The 22,243-nt window shown below is 37.4% G+C and overlaps 1 protein-coding gene across 1 annotated transcript in view; it reads right to left on the bottom strand.

Moving 5' to 3' along the window:
• LOC150081939 (filamin-A-like) overlaps window positions 1–22,243 on the bottom strand; it is a 385,277-nt gene that overhangs the window by 9,952 nt on the left and 353,082 nt on the right. The window contains exon 14 of the mRNA XM_090378994.1: window positions 3,129–3,332. Coding sequence (XP_090235120.1) covers window positions 3,129–3,332 — 204 coding nt within the window. The remainder of the gene's footprint in view (window positions 1–3,128; window positions 3,333–22,243) is intronic.

Genomic DNA, 22,243 nt, shown 5'->3' with positions numbered 1-22,243 from the left:
TGTGGGCGCCACACCTCGACCCCTGCTTACGTTGGTTCACACCTGGGTGGTCACCCACCATGTGCCCAGGATTACTAACAGTCCCACCATCGTGAAGGTGCAAGCAGAGGATTTGGTTGTCACAGACCGTCCGGACTTCGCCGAAATTGGGTCCACTTGACTTGAGTTTCACCCGAATATCAGTTCCATCAGCGTTTTAGACTCCCAGGTAGCAAGTACAGCTTGTCTGGCATATCTGAGAGTATGTCTGTGGCAACCTCAAGGACTAAACACGCGTGTACGTATACTTGCGTGTACACGCAAGTATACATGTACCTGTTCTTTTTCTTAGCTACCCTAACACAACCCATGTGTTTACTTGTACCCCATGACTCCCAGCAGTCTCTGAAATATCCTGCATCTTATTTTCCAAGCTGCTGCACATTCCAATAGAAGCAGTGCAAGAATCACTTTCACCTCTGCCAGTGGCTACTGTTAATCTATTAGTCCTTGTATCCCCCCAATCTAGCAGTTTTCCAACCCACCTAACACTGCCTCAATAGCATCAGCAAACATTCTTGCACCCTTTCTATTTAAGTGTATCCCATTCCTGTAGAAGCAGTCTCTCCTGTTAACAAGTACAAACCAGGCTGAAAAAAAATTCTACCCCTTGAGCCTTGCACAATCTTTTCAGGGCCGAATTGATCGACAGGGCTCTCATCATATACTCCTTCCTATCATATCTGGGCAGAATTGCAGACACTTTCAAATTCAACCCTAATTCACGGCTTTTTTTCAACAGTGACCTGTACTTGTTAAGTAATTCCGCCGGTCTTCTACTCTTAATATCATTAGTGCCAACGTGTACAACTATATCACCTTTTGTGCCCTTATAAGATGATATCCGCTCTACAACGTCATCAACCTTTGCCCCTGGCAGACATACCCTGGTACTGTTCCACCTATCCTTTTTACAAAACATGTTTCCCGTTTCCCTGACAATAGAGTCACCAACAACTACTAGTTCCCTTGGGACCAGCGCATTCTGCCTTGGGGGTTGCCGCTGTGTTGCATGATGCCCAAGTGCAAGCTCTGCCGTTGGTGTGGGCAGCTGAGAGCTTGATGGGCTCCCTCACTTTTAATCCTTCGAGGGCATCCGCCCTATCCTTCAAGCTCTCATATAGGCCCATAACAACGCTGAGTTGTCGCCTGATTTCCTTACACTCCTTGCATCGCACACATACAAAGACATCCCCCATGGTAGTATCATATCCCGTACCTGACTGCTCCACAAACATCAAGCAAATAGTGCATTTTAAAAGGCTGTGATTCAGAGGGCAACTAGCCCCCTCAGTTCTCCCCTGAGCCACAGCTCCCATCAGCTTGAGCCTTTTGCTTTGCTGCTCTGGTCTGAGTCATGATTTCGATTTAATTTCAATAAAATTTCAATTTCAGTACAAAATTAAAACCCTAAACTAGTATCCCAACACAGTTATAACGCTATATTTATGTTTCAGTATCGAGTGTTATCTATGAAATCCCTTTATACAACTTCCGTATCAAGTTAAGTATTAATTATTTTTTTTGCTAATTATTTATGTTACGTAATCTAAGTCGTTATATGTATATAGTTAAAAGTACAATTTAATTGACAATGAAGTTCAACAAGATTAATAGATTTACTGATTAATTGTCAATATTATATTATGTACTATACTATACTAAGCTTATGCTATCTACTTCGAGATATTTTGTATCGCGTAACAATGGCGGCAATTTACGAATGGTAAATCTACGGACACTTAAGTATCGATTAACTTCCAAATCTTGCTGTCTCAATTCAGAATAAACTAAGGATCCTGACTAGCTACTTACAGAAAATAATTTGATATAACAATTGGTTAATAAATCGGCTAAATATGGTTGTATAGTTTGTAATGGATAATTAAAACTTGGACTTTAATGTTTGGCTAATGAAACTAAATTTAAAAATACAGACAATAATACCTAATCTGTATATGCCTTCTGTTGTATACAGATGCTTGGGAGAAATTTTTTCTTCATCTTAAGTGTGTAAGATACCAATCATCACAGGATAAAATCAAAGTAGTGTACAGGAGCAGAATAAGCTGAACATTCCCAAGCTGGCCCCTACTCAACACTTCTGGTAAATGAATTGTAGACATGCCTATCAATACAGGATCCATGAAAACATTCTTACATTAGCAGATTTGAAAATATTAATGACTAAGCAGTCATATTATTCTGTTTTGTAATGCAAGCAGTAGTAACTTGAAGAAAGGTGATAATCACTTCTATCTTTTAAATATTTACAGCACTTCTAATGAATATTTCTCATTCAGATATACACTGGTTTTCAAAGAAAGTGCATCAAGCACTTTCTTTGAAATTGCTTGATGCACTTGATGCACCTGATACTTGATGTAATTATTATTACATAATTGTAATAATAATTACAATTATTATTGTAATTGTTGTCCGAATAGCATAAGTATATGGCAATATTTCTTATAGATTGCATCAGATAAGACTGACGTGCATGGATGATGTAATTTGCATCAGATGTTACTTTCAACTATATAAGCACACTCTGCAAGAGTGCAGTCATTCCTTGCTTTTGTCAGGATGGGCAAGTTACGTGCAGTTGATGCCACAAAGAAACAATGTTAGTGTTGCTTTATTATTATTATTAGCTATATGGTACAAGGACGCCTGAGGCTTATGCTGCACCAGCCAAAAAAAAATTCCCGAGTTACGCTGAGAGAGAGAGAGAGAGTCAAAAGGGAATCGCCAAGAAAGAGAAGAATGATGATATCCAGCTCAGGACCCTGGATGTGCCAAGCCCATACTCACCAGATGTGAGCCCCCTGGGGTTTTATGTGAGGAAGGATGTTCTTACCGTCAAGAAATTTTATAATGGATAGGATCTCAACCTTCTTCAGCATACTACCTCTTGCTGTATTCATGGCTCTAGTTCAATAAACAATGGATCTAGGAAAACAAATATTTCTAGGTAGGGGACAGTCAATACTTATTAACTATCCCTCATAATAACAGATACATTCATTATCCATCTGTAATTTATAATAATCTTAAGTAAAGGTATATAAAATGGGCAAAATTATTACCTGCTTCTCCACAGTTGACTGTAAAGCTATTCTGCTTGTGAGTTATTGCCTTTTTCAGTCCTGTTCCTTTACTAGTGATTTTTGAATTTTCAGACTTGAACCGGGGAAGATGATCAGCTTTTTGTTTAGCTTGCTTTGTGGTTGTTTCAACAACCACTGAAGAAGACTCTTGGGTGCCACCTTCAGCCCATGTACTGCCACTTCCTAGATATGAAGGAAAAAGTTTTTATTATTATGATCAAACAGTTTTACTGTAGGATTTATGTTTGCTAAATATCTTATTCTAAATTATTTATAGAGCTTGGCTTGTATTTATGAGACTGTAAACAACAAGCCCATTGATGTTTTACTATCTGAAAGGAAAGATACAAATACAGGAAATAAAATAAACAAATGGCAAAAAACCAGTGTACCTGTAAACTCAAATTTAATGTTATTCATTAGACATTCAATTTACCATTACTATTTAATTTGGGAACAATAAATAGGCACACCACCCTAAGTAAGACTCATGCTTATAATTTTACAAATATTGGTCTGCTGAAAAGACAGCAACTTAATGTTTTTTTTTTTTTTTTAAATTGGAGTACAGGCAGTTCTCGCTTTATGAGATTTCTCTTTACGAGTTCCCGGGTTTACGAGTTTTTTTTCCCAGGTATCAAGTATCAACAAAATTGAAAATATGAACATTAATTGCAAAAAATGAATGTTAAACATTCATAAATACTGCATTCCAAACCATGTGCGTAGCTATACAATACAGTGTACCCCGCTTTACGATATTAACCAGTTCCAGAGACACCATCGTATTGTTAAAATATCATAATGTGAACCCAATAACACGTTTTGGTAATTTGCTTCAAGATCTTGGAAGTCGAAATTTTCGCTGTATAACTAAGCTATTTATCTCTCTAAAATGTCATTTTTAAGGTCATGAGCATGACCTTAAGGCCATATAAAAGGTCGTGAGCATGGTTTGTAAATTGTATTAGTTACCAATTCAAATCATTAAAATGCACTACAATTTCATCGTTATATGTTCCGTTATAAGAATCAATTTTAAACGCCTTTGTGATATTTTTCTAAAGCACATTTCTGGAGGTCACGACCATAAAACAATAAAAACAATTTGAACTTTCCAGTTTATTGAGCTTTTCTGTTAGCACAATCAATTATAAATGGGTAGTAAACTTGATCTTCTTGCGTTTGCGAAAATACCGATAACTGGAATTGTGTGTTTTTTTACATTATTATGGTGAAATGTGTGTTTCTCCTTTACTGAAATCTTCATCATATAAAAAACAAATACATTTTCAGAATCTTCTCTTCATTCCTTTTTTTTTTAGCTTTGTAAACTTGTTACTCCACACGAATCTGTTAGTTGCAATTTGTGTGTGCCATTAAAAAATGCTTATGCATGCAGTGCTTATGCATGCAGCTTATGCTTATGCAATATATCATGAAATTTATAATTAAAAGAGAAGATTACCTTGGAAACAAATGCCTCTGAAGCATTTCTGAAGAAGACGACTCCTTGTGCAACAAACCAAAGAGTGCCGTGCCAATAATGAGTGATCAACGAGCGTGCATTTAGTCAATGATGATGAAGAATAAAATTCTTTTTATTCTTCATCATCATTGAGTGCCGTGCCAATAATGAGTGATCAACGAGCGTGCATTTAGTCAATGATGATGAAGAATAAAATTCTTTAACATTTTTAAGTCGTAAATAATTTCTCTATTATTATAATTTGCTTGATTGTATAGGCTACATTTTCATTTCTTTTAATAAATCAATCATTGTTTAAACATAAATTAATTAGCTAACTAATTTCATTGTTGAGAATGTAACCCCATATTTTTAACCTTATCTCTATTGCCTGGTTACATCTCCAATTAGACATATCTCCGTTAAGCACTAACAGGCATATAGCCTTCCAATCAATATTCACTGAGTAAAATGCTCAGAGCAGCTCTGAAACATCTACTACATAGCTGTCAATTCTCTAGATTTACAACAGAAGCTGTCTTGTTTTGCTCTATTTGACCTGCTCACTCTTAATAGTACTGTTGATAACAATAAGTTTCTTTTCTTTTTGCAAAAGCTCAGTTTTTCCTGTCTTTTTCTTTTCACAAAAAATTAATAAAATAAAACTACATTCAAATTTTTTTTTTTTTTTTTTTCATTTTGAAAATTTCTGCATATTTTTGTTAATGAATCAGCCATCAGATGTGTTTTGGTAGCCTATCAGACATTTGCAAACAAATAAGTTTAATATAAAAAAGATATTAAATATCTTTTCATGATGTCTTAATTTACATGGAATAAAGAAAACGTAAAACCAGCTGTGAAAGAAAATTGCTATTAGAACCATGCATTCCTCTGTTCTGTAGTCCTTATTAACGACAGCATGCAGTCCACAGAAAGAAATGCAAAAATAGATATGCTGAATTTCAGGGTAACAGTGCCACATTTATTTGCATCTTTTGTCGTACAACAATATTCCATTGAGTTGTACCACTGGTCATGCAGGCATGCTTTTGTTCAAAACTGTTTCCTGGTAGTAGAATAGGAGAGAAAATAAAAGGCTGTGGAAGAACAAAAACAACAAACATTGTAGAGTGAAATTACATGGATAGGTAAAGAAGATGCAGCAAAAGCTCTGAAAAATGGGCCATTTTCAATTGCTACAGATAGCAGTACTCAAAGTAATTCCATGTTATTTCCCACTGTGATAAATTTATTTCGTTTTCAATTAATTAAAAACTGTCAGATATAAAAGCAGTTTGCTCTTAGAGCCAGTACTGGAACACAACTCTATGGGATACAACACTGGACATCTTTTTCTGAACAATTTGAAAGCTTGTGGGATTCCTCTAAAAAATGTCTGGTACTTAGTGTTGACAATGTGCCTGTTATGGATGGCCTAAAAAATTGAAGTAGCATGGGTATTAGAATGTGAGAGTGAGCATCTTTTGCTAATAGGCTGTCCTTGTCATCTTATTAATTTGTGTCCTAAAAAGGGAGCTGTGTGCCTTCTGGTGAAAGTGGATGAATATTTGGTAGACATTTACCAAGAGAGAATTGCTAAGAAAGTATATTTAGTCATCAACTGGGGCATGCCACTACAGCAAAAAAGATTTTTCAGCATGTGTGCACTCATCAGCTGTCTGGTTAAATGTGTAACTAGACTAAATGTGTGGCAACCTTTGATCTGTTAGAAGACATTATAAACAATAAGAAAAGAAATATGAGCACTTCTTGGAGTTACCAAATTAAAAGGTACAAGTGATGACCAGTGGTAGCACCAACACAATTCAAACAAAATTCATGATCAAAAAGTATTGAAAGAAGACAAATTGATTAACTCAAGAAGAAAACTTCTGAATTGTGGTTCTGGAAAAAGCAATCCTAAAAGAGGCCAAGCAAGCTGATAATTCTATGTATGTTATTCTCACTCATGCAGAAAATCTGTTCATGTTTCATTCGTCCAGTTTGAATAAAGCAATTTACTTGCTTCTTTTAAATGTTATGGCAACATTGGAAAATCCAAACATAGCTCTTCAATACAATACAATACAATACAACATACCTACATGATGTCATTGCTCCTACATACATTGAAGAATGTTATGTTCAAATTTATTTTACTAACAGTTTTAACTATTAGGGTTATTATTATATTAATACCACTCTTATACCACATGAAATTAATAATATAGTTTATTAGGCTGTTTGCCTACATTACTATACATTAAAGTGATGTTTCGGGTATCTTACAGATACCCATCATTAGAAGGACCACGTAGCAATCCTTCCCTAACTATACTGGATCTGAGTGCAGACCAACCACAGTCTGCCTCGTTTGTGACTTCTTCCTGCTACTACTTCATAAAAATGTTCAGAATCTCAGCAAACAATAGGAAACAGTGAATTCAGGAAAAGAAAATAAACCAGATACAACGCCCTCCAATCTACCAAACCAGAAGTATGGTCTGATGATGGGTATCGGTAAGAGTCTGAACCAGCCTGCACACCAACCATGATATTCAGAGTAATGGGAGCAAAGGTCACACCAGGGTCCCACTAAACAAGAACCCCGGATCCAATTAAAAACTTGGCACTATCCTATTGGCTAATGGAGTTAATCACTCACCTATAAATTAACTGCTGGCAGCACCTCTTGCCTGTACACATCAGGTTTCTGGGAGCATCTGTCAGCAGACAGATAAGAATTTAATCATTTTGTATTTACCTTAGATTTCCTGTTTTCTATTGTAGTGGCAATTCAAAAGTTAATACTTTAGAATTGTAATTTGCAAATTGTAATTGTTGTTGTTGTTGTTGTTATTTGGTTTTTAGGAGTATTAGCAACTAAGGCCATATTGCTCCGGGATATGCGGTGGTCATTCCCTGAATGACCTTTCCGCATCCTCCGTATTTGGTGGTGACGGGCTCGAACCCCGGTCTAATCAAGAAGCGTGTGCTACGCACTGCTGCTCCTTCCCACCTGGCTACGGAGGCGCCTCCAAATTGTAATTGTAATACTGGTAATTATAATTCTAATTGTAAAAATCTGTTAATTGTAATTGTAGTATTGGTAATTGTAATATTCTATTTGTAACCTTTTCCATTTTCCCCAACAGCATCGTCTAATGATGGGTATTGGTAAGATACCTGAAATGTCACTGTAATGTATAGTAATGTAGGCAAACTATATTATTAATTTCATGTACATATAGTATAAGAGTGGTATTAATATGATAATAACCTTAATGGAAAACAACCATGCATCCTTCCCCAAACTATATTAACAGTCAAAATATTCTACTTGGAATTAATTACCATAGCAGATTAAACAAGATGGATGATTCTAGCAGGCATTTCTACTGCCAAGGTTGTGGAGAATCAAAAGCAAGAAGATCCTGTTCTTTTACTCAATGAGGAAGTACATTATGGGTGGCATGCGACTACATGGTGCACAAGTTCACATTGAAAAATTTATGTTCTTATGAATGATGAGGTAGCATAAATTTCATTAATTAGCAAAGAAAGATATGTAGAAACACTTTGTCATAAACTACATTACAATGGTGAGAGTGGGCAAATGAGATTGATTTTTGTTGTAAATCTGGAGAGTTAGCAGCTATGACTACATCAAGGTGGCTGTGCAGAAAATGAACCTTTACACTAATCTAACCTGGCCCCGAGTGCCAAGCGATAGTGCCCAAGCGATATTTTGTGCGATACATAGCGTTCTTTCACAGCGGATTAGTTATATTTATTTTCCAGTGTCATTATTCTTCTTGTTTTTCTTAAGTGATTCTTTACTTAAAAGCTTTGAAGTAGAATCCAGAAAGGAAATACACCTTTCTTTCCTTGTGTATATATATATATAATCCGTACTAACCTAACTAAACCTCTAAACCGCTTGGTCACTGGTGGCACCGCTCCTGCCTCCACGTGGCGGGGCTGGAAACCTGGGAGGAGAAAAACACTCTCCCGGGGCAAAAAGGAGCAAAGATGGACATAAATAGACATGCCACTTATGGATCTCATGATCCAGATCTCTCAAACAGAGAAGACTTAAATGCAGGAAATGCAAAACGGCAGAAAAAAGAAGGAACAGAAAGCCCTGCTCCTCTTTTTTTGATACTGCATTCTTTGACTGACAATCCTTTGAGTAAGCTCTCCCCATTCTTAATACAGAAATGTCTTGAGAATGTGGCGGGCCCACCAAAAATGGTTAGAAGATTAAAATCCGGAGACCTTCTAGTGGAGATGAATGAGAATAAACACTCGGAAAAATTATTAAAAATATCGACTTTTGGTGGAATCCCACAAAGGTTACCCCGCATGCCACCTTAAACTCCTCTAAAGGGGTAATAGCCGAGTGGGATCTCCTTAACGTATCTGAGGAGGAAATAGTTCAGGAATTAGGTGATCAAAATGTAATAAATGCCAAAAGGATAGTCATTAAGAAAGATGGGGTTCTTACTCCTACCCGAACGGTCATTCTTACATTTAAAACACCAATTTTACCAACAACTGTTAAAGCTGGATATTTAAGGTGCAAAATTCGACCTTATATTCCAAACCCAGTCCGGTGTTTTAAATGCCAAAAATTTGGACACTCACAAGCAGTCTGCAGGGGTGTAACCACCTGTGCCTCCTGTGGTTCAAAAGAGCATGTTCACACAGACTGCCCCAATGAAATACAAAGCTGCCCAAACTGTAAGGGGAATCATTCAGCATTTTCAAAAGAGTGCATCCAGTGGCAGACTGAAAAGAATATACAAAAGTATAAAGTAGAACACAAGGTGCCATACCAAGAAGCAAAAAGACATTGTTTAATTTCAAATAAATTGCCATCTTATTCTTCAGTTGTAAAAAAGCAGCGATCCATAACAGTACAAACAGATTGTTCAGTTCCGCCAAGCATCTCAATTTCTGATTGGGCCAGGTCAGTCCTCTCTACACCAAAAGAACAGCCTACCCAACAGCAATCAACTCATTCGGTAAACACACCATTGACAATACCGCCAGATAAAAATTCTGTACAGCAGCCAGTTAATCAAACAAGCTCTGAAAGAAATAATCAAAAAACCAATACTGATACCACGGACATAGATAGAAATTCACACCGAGATGAACCACTTCTTGAACTTCATGCGGAAGAGGAGGACATGGACGTCACTAGACCAAATTTCCCAAAAAGGGAAAAAAGACTAGACAGGCGCAAACAGACCACATCATGTAAGCAAGCAGACACAACCGATAATCCTCAATAATGCACAAAATCATTCAATGGAATTGTCGCGGACTCAGAGCTAACATAGACGATGTCTATGACTTAATTACCGAATATAAGCCTGCTGTCCTTTGTCTACAGGAAACAAACTTGACCCCTAAAATAACTATGAGCATAAAACATCATATAATGCTTAGAAAGGATAGGAATGACTCTAATACAGCACATGGAGGTGTAGCATTGCTAGTAAACTCCAGAACTCCTTTCAGACCAGTTCCACTGCAAACAACTTTAGAAGCAATTGCTGCTAGAGTTATGGTTAAGATAGCGGTAACAGTTGTTTCTATATACCTTTCGCCAAACTGTTCATACTCTCTAGCAGAATTGAATGATTTAGTTACTCAGCTGCCACCACCTTTCTGTATCTTGGGTGACTGGAATGGGCATCACCCCCTATGGGGTTCCTCGCACCTTGATAAGAGAGGTCAGTTAATTGAAAAATTTCTTGAAAGGCACAACTTAACATTATTAAACAATGGGACTCATACGTACGTGCATCTTTCCTCAAGGTCAACTTCTGCAATTGATCTTTCAATATGCTCGCCAAACCTCCTTCCTCTGGTTGATTGGACGGTCACTGATAACCTGCGAAATAGTGACCACTTCCCAGTAATATGCACACTATCGGCTAACTCTCCTCCTCAAACTGAGATAAAAACTGTTTGGAAATTCGACAAAGCTAACTGGAAGAAATATCAAGAGCTGGCACATCTAGATATTCAGACTATCGAGACCCTCACCATTGACTCTGCCGTAACATACATAACTCAGCAAATGATAGCAGCTGCAGAAACCAGTATACCCAGATCATCTATGAAAACTCGCTCCCACCCAAAAATATGGTGGAATGAAGCCTGTACCAATGCGAAAAAAGAAAAGAATAGATACTGGAACTTATTTCGTAAATACCCAACCACAGCTAACCTCATACAGTTCAAGAAAGCAAGAGCTAAATCTCGTCACATACAACGAATAAGCAAAAAAGAGACATGGTCTAAATATGCCTCCTCTATAAACAGGACCACAAATATCAGAACTGTTTGGAATAAAGTTCGAAGAATTAATGGAAAATATCCACCTATAACCACTCCGATAATATATCTAAAAGGCAAAGAAATCTGCAATCCTCCCGATATTTCTAATACATTAGGTGAAACCTTTGAAAAAATCTCCGCTGTAACCGCATTTGAGCCAAGTTCAGGCACATAAAATACAAGCAGAAAAACATAATCTCAATTTCAATACTTCACGACAGCATCCATTATAATGCACCCCTTACCATGGCAGAGTTACGTAGCGCACTTGCAAGATCCAAAAATAGTGCTGCTGGCCCTGATGGAGTGTACTATGCCATGTTATATCACTTGAGTGAAGAATCCCTTTCTGCTCTGCTAAAACTGTATAATAGAATCTTTGGCGAGGACTACTACCCTGCCAGTTGGCGTCATTCTATCGTACTAGCTTTCCCAAAACCAGGAAAGGACCATTCAGATCCAGTAAATTACAGACCGATAGCGTTAACTAGTTGTATAGGAAAAGCATTAGAAAAAATAATTAATTCCAGATTGACATGGTTCCTAGAGACTGAATGCATTCTAAGCCAAAATCAATATGGATTTCGAAGAACTAGATCAACACTTGACCTTATGGTCAAAGCTGAAGGAAATATCCGAAATGCATTTCTCAGGAACGAACACCTAGTGATGATATGTCTTGACATCGAAAAAGCTTTTGATACAACCTGGCGGTATGGAATTCTTCACGATCTCTATGAATCCGGTATTCGTGGTCATCTTCCAAAATTTATTCAGAACTTTTTGAGCAATAGGACCTTTCAGGTACGTTTTCACTCTGCTCTCTCACAAACGTTTCTGCAAGAAGAGGGGGTCCCTCAAGGTTCTGTGCTTAGTGCCACGCTCTTTTCTCTCAGGATTAATTCCATTACCAAATGTATTCCCGACACAGTTGAAACTTATCTGTATGCCGACGATCTGGCAATCTCAAGCCAGTCACAAAACATGCGTTTCATTGAAAGGCAGCTTCAAGGTACAATTAACAAGCTTGTTCAGTGGGCCAAAAACAATGGATACAGACTTTCAAAACAAAAAACAACAGCAATTCATTTTTGCCGTAAACGGAATTTACATCCAGATCCCGATTTACATCTTGATTCTCATCCAATTTCTTTTCAACAGAGTATTAGCTTTCTTGGACTAATTCTGGATAGAAAACTTAGTTTCTTAGAGCATATTAAACACATTCGTACAACCTGTCTAAAGAAGCTGAATCTCCTCAGGGCAATTTCCGCTATGTCATGGGGTGCAGATCGGTACATGCTGCTGCACTTATACCGGTCGCTCATAAGATCCAAACTAGACTATGGGTCACCTGCATATGCCTCAGCTAGAGAAAGTGTATTAAAATGGCTCGACCCAGTACATCACAATGCCCTCCGAATTGCACTGGGAGCTTTTCGTACATCGCCAGTTCAGAGTCTCTATACGGAAGCACATGAACCACCCCTATTTCTTCGTCGGCAAGCTCTGTTATTAAGTTATGCAGCAAAAATCAAAAGTTTCCCACATCATCCAATAAAGCAGTATTTATTCACCCCAAAATGGCATAATTTGTACCAAAATAAACCTTTGCAGAATAAACCATGTGGAATTAGATTAGAAAGCATAACTACGTGCTGGGAACTAAATATGAATGACATAACTTTAGATAATAGCACGGCTATGCCACCATGGCAAATACCCTTGGCCAATGTTGACCAACACTTCCAACAATGGGGAAAGAATGCACTTCCATTCAGTCTTCAGCAGATCCATGCAACTCACTCTTTTCAGTTCTCTAGTTTTACCCAAATTTACACTGATGGTTCCAAGACAGATAGTAAAGTTGGAGCAGCTGCAGTTCTACCAAACATTACAATATCCCAGCAGCTTCCTTTGGAGTACAGTATTTACACCGCAGAACTGTATGCTATCCTGATGGCGCTAGACAATGTAAAACAGTCATTATATCCGCAAACTATTATCTACACCGATTCCTTAAGTGCTGTATCTGCTCTTCAGTGTAAATTTCCATCCAGTCATCCGTTTCTACAACAAATTCAAACCAAGTTAATGCAGCTTCTTGCAAACAGGCAAAAATTAATTTTCTGTTGGATACCTGGGCACTCTGGAATCAGAGGAAACGAACAAGCGGATCTTGCAGCCAAGAACGCCAGTAACATAAAATCAGACATGCAGATACCTTACACAGATTTAAAATGCATCATACATACCAATGTTAGAAAAAAATGGCTATCCATTTGGCAGGGAGAAAAAAACAATAAGCTTTTTCAGATCAAAAAGGATCACAAGAAGTGGCTATCAAGCCTAAGGGGCAATAGAAAGGAAGAAGTAGTACTTGCTAGAATTCGAATAGGACATACTCACCTAACTCATAGTTATTTACTCACTCAGGAAGACCCTCCACTATGCAGCAACTGTCAAACTCAACTCACAGTAAACCACTTGATCATTGAATGCCCATTATATCTGAGAGAACGAAAAACAGCTTTCTCTTCACATCTATCTTCCTCTAATAAACTTACCTTACAACAGATTCTTGGAGACCGACGAGATATTAATGATGTTTTTACCTTCCTCAAATTGATAAACAAATATCACCTGATCTGAATCCTTTTATTTAATATAACAATCATGTACCAAATAAGACTGAAATAGGTGCATTATGGCCTTAGTAGCCCTTGCACCAATAAATCCAACAAACAACAACAACAACTAATCTAACCTAGTTTTTTGAAACTAGTAACCATGTTGCTGACAACTCTTGTAGATACATAAAGGCTTTTCACAACATTTTTGAATTTTTTTTTTTTTTTTTTTTAGAAAACCCAAAACGAGAGGTATTAGAACCTATAGTACTTAGTACAGTGGGTTGGAGGTTGAGAAGACAAAAGAAGATATGTGTTGACATTAGACTTGAACTTCTGTAGACTGTAATTTTCAGGAAATACGTATGAAGGAAGGTTGTTCCAGAAAACGGCAGTTGAATGAATAAACGAGGAAGATGAAAAGTTGGTTCTGTGAGTTTGAAGTTGGACAGTGAATAGATGATGGCTGGTGGCGGCACGTGTTCGGACTGTTTTGAAAAAGAGAGCAGGAATTATAGAAGCGAATTCAGAAGAACATTGCCCATGGAAGTATCTGTAGAAAAGGCATGAAGCAGAAACAGTACATCTATGAGACAGCGAGTGGAGAGACTCTGTTAGAGATTGGATTGAGTCATTAATTAACATAACTGCCCTCTTCTAAATGGAATCTAGAAGACAGAGGTTTTGGGGGCACCGCACCAGATGTGGGAACAATATTCCATGGCAGGGCAGATTTGTGAATTGTACAGAGTGAACAGCTGTTTGGAAGAAAAGTAAAGGCGAGAGCGAAAGAGAGAACCAAGTTTTTTATATGCAGTGGAAGCAATATTTGTAAAGTGCTAGTGCCAAGAGAGATGAGAAGTCAGGGTTATCCTCAGAAGAGATGTATCATTTTGCCTAGAAATTGGAGTGTCATCGAAGATAAGCATAGGAGCAGAAGAATCCTTTTTGCGAGATATAAGACAACAAGACTGAGTATTAGAAGGATTGAAATCATATAAGTTGTTATCTTTGCCCCACTGGAGAATTACCTGGAGACCAGCATTTAAGGAATTGGTAGCGGATATTCGAGAAGTTGAAGCTGATTGAGCAGGGCAAAGTTTCTCTAAATGGAAAGTAGAATGCAATGTGCTATCATCGGCAAAACTGTGGATAGGATTTCCAGTCAATGGAAGAAGGTCATTAATATACAAGAGGAAAAGAGTGGGGGGGGGGAAGAACTGAACCTCGAGGAACACCAGCATTAGTGGAGAAGTTAGAAGACAGAGAGCCATCTACCATCACCCTCAGTGAGCGATCATAGAGAAAACTGTATAACCAATTACAAAAAATCAGTTGGAAAACCATAAGATGGAAGCTTGTGGAAAAGACCTTTATGCCAAACATGATCGAAAGCCTTTGAGATGTCAAGAGCAACTGCTTGTGTTTCACCAAACTTTTCCATTGAATTTCTCCATAAATGGGTAACATAAGCCAGAATATCACGAGTGCATCGACACTGACTGAATCCACAGTGGTGATCGTTGATCAGACGGAAGGTTTCTAGGTAGTTTAAGAGTTTGCAGTTAATTTATTTCTTCATTACTTTAGAAAGAGTAGAAATAATTGCAATGGCACGATAACTGGATGGGAGGGATTTGTCACCTTTTTGGAAGTGGCTGGATATGAGCAAATTTCAAAGCAGAAGGAAAAACACCTTTGGAATAAGAAAGTGAAAAAAGGCGGCAAAGAACAGGAGTAAGTTCAGGAGCACAGATTTTGAGAACAACTGGAGAAATACCATCAGGGCCTGGAGCACTTGTAATAAAAAAAATTTGAATTTTTAATTTTTATAATTTTACATTTATAAAATTAATATAACGTAGGTTAATGAATAAATGTTGTTAACAAAACTTTTAATACAGTATATATGACAGGTAATTAGGGGCACTAGTGAGTCTCCTAATTACCTGCACTAAATTAATAAGTAAAGGGCAGAAAATATGAGATACTAAACAAGCACACACAGTGAAACTGTGTGTTCCTGTCACAATGAAACTCAGGTCATAATTTCTGCAAATAAAAGTATTTAAACTTTTATTTCCAAACAATTGATTTTGCCAGTGACTTCCAACAATTGCCAGTGATTTCCAAACAATTTTGACACTGACATGAGCCAACTAATTCAACACCACACACACAATATTGTAATTATTCAACACCCTAACCCTTTTTTGTTCCTTTTTTTTAAACTAATGGTAAATACAACAGCACCACTTCCTTTGTTTCAGGCCAAAAACATGTAAACAAGAGTTAAGAGAAAGAGGGAAGATATGTGTTACCAGACTCAAGCTTAATAAAGGCTATTTGAAATTGGCTAGGTGAGTTATTAGCTTTCAAGGAGAAAGGACATGAACAGTTCTCACTGATCTCCAATAATGAAGCTCATGAAAAAATAACTGTCATAACTTGTTATGACAATTATTACATAAGCTATGACATAATTTGATATGTTATGTCATAACTTATGCATCAAATGCAGAAAATATGTATTTAACATATTTTCTGCATTTGATACATATAAGTGTTCAAAAAACACCCAAGTGTTGTAATACATAAAGGCAGTCAATATACAAGTGATGTAAAAGTAAAGGAAGAGAAAATTAACTGCATGTTTCTGTCAGCACACCGATTGAACATGGGCTGTTAGCAGCAATGCTTTGTTTTTGTTTGCAGCTTGGTACATATTTTTATTTGTTTTTTTTTTTATTTTGTTGAGGAGGTTAGTTTATGTACATGGAATAAACTTCCAATAAAATCAAGTTTTGTTCAGATTTTTACTTTTCAACCATTATTTACAAATTTTCAGAAGGTCAAGGATTTCAGAATGTTATTTCTCAACATTCCAAAAATTAAGGCACGTTGAATGCACTCTGTTTGGATATAAGTGAAAGTAAACATATTAAGCAATAATTGTATTTTATTCAATCAATTATGTTAATATCTGCAGTGAAAGGAAATCATAGTAGAAACAATGGGGATATGATGCCAAAATTTGGCAATACCCTTTGGGATTGGGACATGGCACAATACACACTTTGGAAAGCTTTGCTGTGTGTATTTCTGATTTTTCAAATATATATATATATATACTTTTATATATTTGTATATAATTTTTTATAAACAAATATATAATTTTTTATGTCATTTTATTTCATATTGGGAAGCAGGCCATTAACAGGAGCTGTGTGGTCCACAAGTGGCACACATGCCTGAGTTGGCATGTGTGCCACTTGTGGACTTCTGGTCAAGGAGCTTGAGAGAGATTTTGGGAGCATCACTCCAGATGTGGGAACAATATTCCAAGGTAACCACCCGCTAGCTAAAGGCAAATTCCACACATTTATTCTACAACTATCTTTCCTCAATTTGAATTTGTGCCCCCTTATACACCTCAATCAGGTCACCTCAAAGGTGCTTAATCTCCAGACGCTGCAATTTACAGAACTTAAGCCTCTCTTGGTAAGAGGATCATTTCATTCCCCTCACCAATCTTGTTGCCCTTCTCTGTACACCCTCAATCAAACCTACATCCTTCCTAAAATGAGGCCTCCAGACCTGTACGCAGTACTCAAGGTGTGGCCTGACCATTGCCTTATGCAAAGGGATAATCACCCTCTTTTCCCTGCTGACAAAATTCCTGTATATCATTGACAAAACCCCATGACCTGCTCTTGCAGCCTGTCTGCACTGCTCAGAAAACTTCATATCTGACTGCACAATTACTCCCAGATCTTTTTCATTTTCTACCACCCCAGTTGGTATGTTCCTCTGGGGTTACTTCTACCCATATGCAGTACTTTGCATTTGTCAATGTTAAACTTCAGTTGCTACTTCTCAGCCCATCTGCCCAAATTTTCTAGATCCTGTTGCAGTAGCACACTACCATTACTGTCATTAAAAACCATGTCAACCTTTGTATCATCTGCAAACTTCGACAATAAGCCTGATATACCTTCATCAATATCATTGATAAATATACAAAACAACAGTGGACCCAACACCGAACCCTGTGGGACTCCACTAATAACATTAGTCCACGAAGAGCAACACCCATTGATTACCACCCTTTGTCTTCTCCCACTTAACCATCCTTTTATCCATTGTAGCAACTTACCCTTAATACCATTCTGCTCCAATTTGTACAATAGTCTTCCATGCGCAACAGTGTCAAAAGCTTTCCTGAAATCCAAATATATGATATCAAAATTATTTTTTGCATCCAGTTCCTTTGTAACCACATCATAGTATCCAATCAAATTCGTCAGACAAGACTTTCCCTTAACAAAACCATGCTGTGTCTGAATTATTGCTGCAGTCTTGTCTAGATGATCCTGCAATGCATCTTTAACCAGTGACTCCATTATGTTACCCGGAACAGAAGTTGAACTAATTGGTCTGTAATCACTTGTGCCATCCTTCGATTCCCCTTTGTGAACTGGGGATACATTTTCACATCTCCAGTCCATGGGGACTTCCTCTGAGTCCAAAGATGCTTTCATAATTATGGCTAAGGGTTTGCTTAGTTCCTTTGCCAATATAATATAACTGAATAGATCCCATCCACCCCAGGTGCCTTTCTTATGTTTAACTTCAACAATTTCTCCTCCACTTTGCTCTCAGTTATTACAAAATCATTAAGCACCCTGTTACAATTTGATAACCCTCTGGCATTTTCCTTCCTTAATAAGTCATGTGTGAATGTAGATGCAAAATACTCATTCAGTTTGTTTGCTATCTGAGCAGGATCATCAACAGTCAAACCATCGATATCAAGTGGACCAATCTAATTCATCCCCTTTTAGAGTTTATATAAGTAAAGAAATCCTTGCTGTTTTTCTTAACATCCTTTGCCAAAGATTTCTCTTAATCTGCCTTTGCTTGCCTAATCTCCTTTTTGACTTGATTACAGACTAGCTTATATCTGTCATAGGCTTCTGTCACCTGATATATATGCATGCCATGCATTTTTCTTCTCTACCACGAGTCTCATTAGTTTATTTGACAACCATTTAGGCTTGAATAGTATTTCTTAATAGGTATGAAAAGTTAAGTAGCCTCCATGATTAATTCCCTGAATTCTTCCCAGTTAAAATTTGGTGTTGGTAACATCATCAGTTGGTCACACTGTACAGAATTTAAAAACTGTCTGTGACCGCTGTAGTCACCTTTACAGAAGCAAAAAGCCCTGATGGTAATTATATCTTTAAGAAAATCCCACACTGTGATTAGTGCCACCTAGTGGTTCCTTTATCTGCAAATTCTTAATACAGGAATGATCACTGCTGATAACCAGATCAAGAATATTACCTTCTCTGGTTGCCCCTTGAACATGCTGCTACAGAAAACACTCACCCAGTAAATACCTAAAAGTCTTGCTAATGTGCGTGTGACCAACACACAAGTTTCAGTCAATATGTGGGAAGTTAAAATCCTTCATTATAAGACATTCTGATTTACTAGCCCACCTATTTATCTCTGCAATTGTTCATTGTACTCATTTGAGTAATTAGGCCTATAACACACTCCTCCTCTTATTTTTGCTTTCCCAGTTCTTATGTCACACCAAACTGACTCAACATTGCACTTCCTTTGATTTTATGTTTTTCTTAATTAACACATAACCCCTCCTCCCTTCCTATCCTGTCTACCCTTTCTGTACACATTGTACTCCCTAAATCCCCCATTATAAAACATTCTGATTTACTGGAGCACTCTGTATGTCTCTACAGCTGTTTTTTATGCTCACAGAATCGTTTGGCCTATAAACTACCTCTTTTTGTTTTCCCACTACTTATGTCACACCAAACTGCTCTCAACATTACACTGGTTGCCCACATTAACTGAGTGTGCTGCCTTAGATTCTGATAATTCTTAACCAAGAGCATAACTCCACTGTCCTTTCTCTGCACATTATACTATCATATTCAAATTTCACATCCCTTATATCTGAGTGGCACCATGTTATTATTATTATTAGCCATAGGGTGCAAGGAAGCTTTGAGGCTTTTGCTGCAACAGCTAAAAAAAAAAAAAAATTGAGTTACCCCTGTGAGAAAGAGAGAACAGGAGTCAGAAAGAAGGAAATCAAGAAAGAGAAGAATGATGATATCCAGCTCTGGACCCTGGGTGTAACAAGCCCATACTCACTAGATGTTGAGCCCCTGGGGATATCCCAGGCGCTCAAGATCTAGTGAGTATGGGCTTGGAGGCGCCTCCGTAGCCAGGTGGGAAGGAGCAGCAGTGCGTAGCACACGCTTCTTGATTAGACCGGGGTTCGAGCCCGTCACCACCAAATACGGAGGATGCGGAAAGGTCACGAAATGACCACCGCATATCCCGGAGCAATATGGCCTTAGTTGCTAATGCTCCTAAAAACCAAAAAAAATAACAAAAAAAAAAAAAAAAAGTATGGGCTTGGCGTATTTAACCATTTTTTGTATTTGATGTATATTTAACCACTTGGTGTATTTGATGTATTTAACCACTACTTTGAATTCATAAAATTTGTTTACTATACTTTTCACATTAGTGGATGCAAAAGTATACATGCACCTCTTTTTGCTCTGAGTAACTCAAATACTAACCATGTATTTGCTTGTCCTGTGAGGACTTCCCAGCTGATCTTGTAATCCCCGAAACCTTGCTTTCCAGTCTGCTAAATGCCATTAGAAGCAGTAAAAAAATCACTTTTTCATATCTGTCTGTGCCCGAATTTATGTATGAGTGATGTATGAGTCTATGTACCCACCTAAGCTAGTAGTTTACCATCTCACCTAACACTGTCCTAGTAACATCAGGAAATATTTTTGCACCCCTTCTATTTAACTGTACCCCATCCCTGTAAATAGAATTTTTCTTAGTGTGGTATCTCCTGTTAACATGCACAGACCACACTAAGAAATATTCTACCTCATGAGCTTTGCACAGTCTCTCTAGGGCTAAATTTATTGAAGGCTGTCATTGTGTACTTCCCCATCGTATCTGGGCAAAATTGCAGACACTTTCAAAAAATAACTCACTGCCCTATATTTGTCAAGTAAATCTTCAGATCTCCTATGCTTAACATCATTAGTACAAATGTGTACAATAGTATTACCTTTTGTACCTTTAAAATATGACAACTGGTCTACAATGTCATTTATATATGCCCCTGGCAGACATACCAGACATACCCTAGTCCTATCTCACCTATTTCTTTTATAAAATGTATTCAGTAGCTACTTGTGGGATCAGTGTTTTCACATGTAGGACATTATTAGGTTGCTTGATGCACAAATTTGGTCTTATCCAGCACACTGTGCTGGATGGTTGAATGCTTGATAGGTCCCTCTTTTTAATTCCTTCAAGGTACCTCCTTCAAAGGCATCAATCCTGTTCCTTTAAGCCTTCATGTAAGCCATCAGAACACTTAATCTCCTCAAACTCTCTGCATAAAAGTATGCAAAGACATCTCCTTTGGCTGTATCATGATACGGCCAAAGGAGCCTACTACAGATAACTTGGCAAAAAGGTGGCAAAGATTCACAAGAGAACTGCCATTGATTGCTCTTCTCTCCTGAGTCGAAGCATTCCTGCTACTTCGGGCTTTTTGCTTTGCTGTTCATGTTTGAGATATAATTTTAGTCTAATTTAATTTAACAATACTACACAAACTAAGAGATAGTAGTATAATAATACTACACTATTCCCAGCAATGACAGTACATACCATGCCATTACATTTCTAAATAATGCTTAGCTAAATACAAGAATAAGCTAACCTATGTAACTGGACTACAATTTAAAACAATGCAATTATCTACACTACAATTTGCTAGTTAGGAGATACAATGATGTTTGCACCAAAATTACTGATAACAAAGGCTCTATGAATATTAAGTTGTAACTTATTAAATCCTTAGCTAAATTCAAAAATAAGCTCAATGTAGGTGGTTAGGCCAATCAAAACTATTTAGTAAACACAATTTAGAGGCGACTCCGTAGCCAGGTGGGAAGGAGCAGCTGTGCATAGCACACGCTTCTTGATTAGACCGGGGTTCGAGCCCGTCACCACCAAATACGGAGGATGCGGAAAGGTCAGGGAATGACCACCGCATATCCCGGAGCTATGACCTTAGTTGCTAATGCTCCTAAAAAAAAAAAAAAAAAAAAAAAAAAAAACACAATTTAGTATATTAATTGAGTAAAAAAAAGAAGTCAAAAATTTCCAAAACCTCAACCATTTTCAGGAGTTCGAAATTTCGGCACCCACCAGTACAACTGTTTTATACAATGATTATACATAAAACAAGGAGTATTTCATTTATGTAGCAGAAGCAGTAACTGCTGGATGAATAATGTATTTGTTTATCTTATGCTGAAATTCAAAGTAACAAGATGAAGTACAAAGGGTTTCCGAAAAGTAAGGTGACACATTTTTTTTCTTAATAATAGTGAAAGGGAATGAGATGAAACACAGTGGATAGATAGACCCGTTAATAATGTTCAAAAAGACTGCCAGTGCAGTGTTGCGGTACTGTCGCCTCACAGCTGATTCCAGTTGCAAAATGCGAGTGTGGTCCAAAACAGGTGTTCATAAAGTTATTCGCTTTTTGCAAG

The sequence above is a fragment of the Mastigoproctus giganteus genome, chromosome 8 (genome assembly GCF_048544385.1).
Source record: "Mastigoproctus giganteus isolate SK-2022 chromosome 8, ASM4854438v1, whole genome shotgun sequence".
Lineage (NCBI taxonomy): Eukaryota > Metazoa > Arthropoda > Arachnida > Uropygi > Thelyphonidae > Mastigoproctus > Mastigoproctus giganteus.
The sequence above is the reverse complement of the archived record's forward strand: the minus strand, read 5'-3'. Positions and strand labels throughout refer to the sequence as shown.